We start from the raw sequence: 2,122 nt of genomic DNA, 5'->3' as shown, positions 1-2,122 counted from the left end.
TAATAAGTGGAGATGAAAAATATTTACCCACACTGGAAGGAATATAAGAGGAAATTAGTTTAGGGGATCAATATGCTACTGAATCTGAAAACCTTTTGTCAATTTTAAGTGTCGTGACATTTATTCAAATATTGAAACCGGTCCACAGTTGTTCATTTATCAATGTTGAAAATGCTATACTTAAAAGTCGTTTAGTATAAATAGGTTTTTACCTATGAAAATGCGATTGGTTGTAAATTTGATGACGTTATTTGATTTTTTCGTGGATGCTTTGAGCAAATATTTTTTCTGTTTGTGAACTTCAGCAATCTGGTTGGTTAACCTGGTGACATTATTTCCTTGCCGAATGTTTTTATTCATTGTTGACCAGAAGTTGTCCTGTGCTCTGAGCTCCGATAGTTTCGTAGATTTGAAGCAAGCAAATTTTTCCGGACGACTTTTGAAAGGATGTTTAAACTGTGAGTTCTTAATCTGCACCGTTTTCCTGAGAATAAAACGAAAGTACATATCTTGTCATAAATTTGTTTCATCAAAAGGACAATTTATTTAATTAATTATATCATAGCGGAGGCAAGTTGCGGATGAAGTAGACCCAGAAAGACATGGAACGATGTACTTAAGGCCGACCTCGAAATGCCCTGACTTATGACGGACTTGATAGAGGACCGATTGCAGAGTAGATGTGAAGGATGGAGAGGAACGATACTACAATGCTCCGCTTTATGCGTAATGTCAATGTGCATGCTCAAGGGTTTACATTTGCATTGAGACAGAAGCTTGACGTAAGGGGAATTAAATGCAAGAAAGAAGACTCGGATGGTTTGCCCATGCGATGTGGATGGATGATGACAGCAGCGTAATACAATGTACATCGCTTAAAATGGAGGAAAGTTATGTAAGAAGGAGATCCATGAAGATAAAGGACGAAGTATCGAAGGACGATCACAAAACACTGAGTTATACGAAGGAGAAGGATGACTGATTGCAGAAGACATGCCAGAGATACAGAGGAGAGAAGCTGGTATGCTCCTCTGGATGTGCAATATCGGTGTGCATGTGCGAAAGAGCACTGGTTTATTGAGGAAAAATTTGGTAGAAATCTGCCGTCGTTGACTTCACCTGTCATACATTCGGGCTCGATAAAACAAGTATCAGACGAGTTATAGTATAGATTTCATCGGTTTAGACCCTACTGGTCTTGTCCCACAATTTAAAACCTTTCTTTACGTACAAAAATATGCGTTGACGGAAGCAAAGTGTTAGGGCCAATAGTAAATGTTTTCATTATGACCTTCTTTCCAGAACATCCCCCAAATATTTTGTGTTAACTTAAAAAAAACTACTTTCAATATCAGAGATTCTGCAGACTATCTATCGTCTGCTTTGCAATGGCTTCAATGGCTTGATGCCCATCGTAATGCGAACTAACTGACAGAGTTTACTGGGGATTTTTTAGAGGCTACCAGCACCAGAAAGGTCTCCGGTTAACTTGTAAGAGAAACACACATACACATATACCACCCACTCAAACCCCCACCCCCCACAAAACACAAATTTTGAATTTGAATGAATCGTTTATATTTAAATGATAACCAGGAATAGGACAGACAGCCCCTGTGAAGGATGTAGAGAGATACACACATGCACAAGCGTTGACACACATACACAGACAGATATACCAGTACATATGTACAAATACACAAACACACCCATAAATATATATTTCCATTGTCTCCCAACATTTTTTTCTCTTCTACTATTTTCTTCTCTTCTATTTATTCTATTTCATTTAAAACTTTCTCCGAGGCGCTACCCATTACAATTCACCTTGGCCTAACAGCCCTTAATGTTTGTTTCTGTCGATTGTTTACTTTGTACGTTCACTTTGTTGTTATTTGTTCGTTAGAAGCCCTAACTCACCATAAGTTTTATATTTTCAATCTCTCTGGATGATGCTCTCTTATGAAGCTTTCCTATCCTGTCGTTAAAAGCACGAAATAGTGACGAGAAAAACAGTCGACAACTGAGGTGGAGTTAGACTTCTTTTGCTATTTTGTCCACTACTCATCTTTGTGTATGTACGTATTTTGCACTCGTTGGTGATGTCCTGTACTTGATGTGT

The 2,122-nt window shown here is 38.1% G+C and overlaps 1 protein-coding gene across 6 annotated transcripts in view; it reads right to left on the bottom strand.

Moving 5' to 3' along the window:
* LOC106877375 (uncharacterized) overlaps window positions 1-2,122 on the bottom strand; it is a 69,263-nt gene that overhangs the window by 22,303 nt on the left and 44,838 nt on the right. For 3 of the 6 annotated variants that reach the window (XR_008267072.1, XR_008267073.1, XR_008267071.1), the window contains exon 10: window positions 213-484. Coding sequence is in view for 3 of the 6 variants with exons in the window: in XM_014926264.2 (XP_014781750.1) it covers window positions 357-484 (128 nt within the window). In the remaining 3 variants the exon portion in view is untranslated. Of the gene's footprint in view, window positions 1-93; window positions 485-2,122 lie in introns of those variants that run through there. The other 3 variants (XM_014926264.2, XM_052978181.1, XM_052978182.1) reach the window with 1 other exon arrangement.

The sequence above is a fragment of the Octopus bimaculoides genome, chromosome 30 (genome assembly GCF_001194135.2).
Source record: "Octopus bimaculoides isolate UCB-OBI-ISO-001 chromosome 30, ASM119413v2, whole genome shotgun sequence".
Taxonomy (NCBI): domain Eukaryota; kingdom Metazoa; phylum Mollusca; class Cephalopoda; order Octopoda; family Octopodidae; genus Octopus; species Octopus bimaculoides.
The sequence above is the reverse complement of the archived record's forward strand: the minus strand, read 5'-3'. Positions and strand labels throughout refer to the sequence as shown.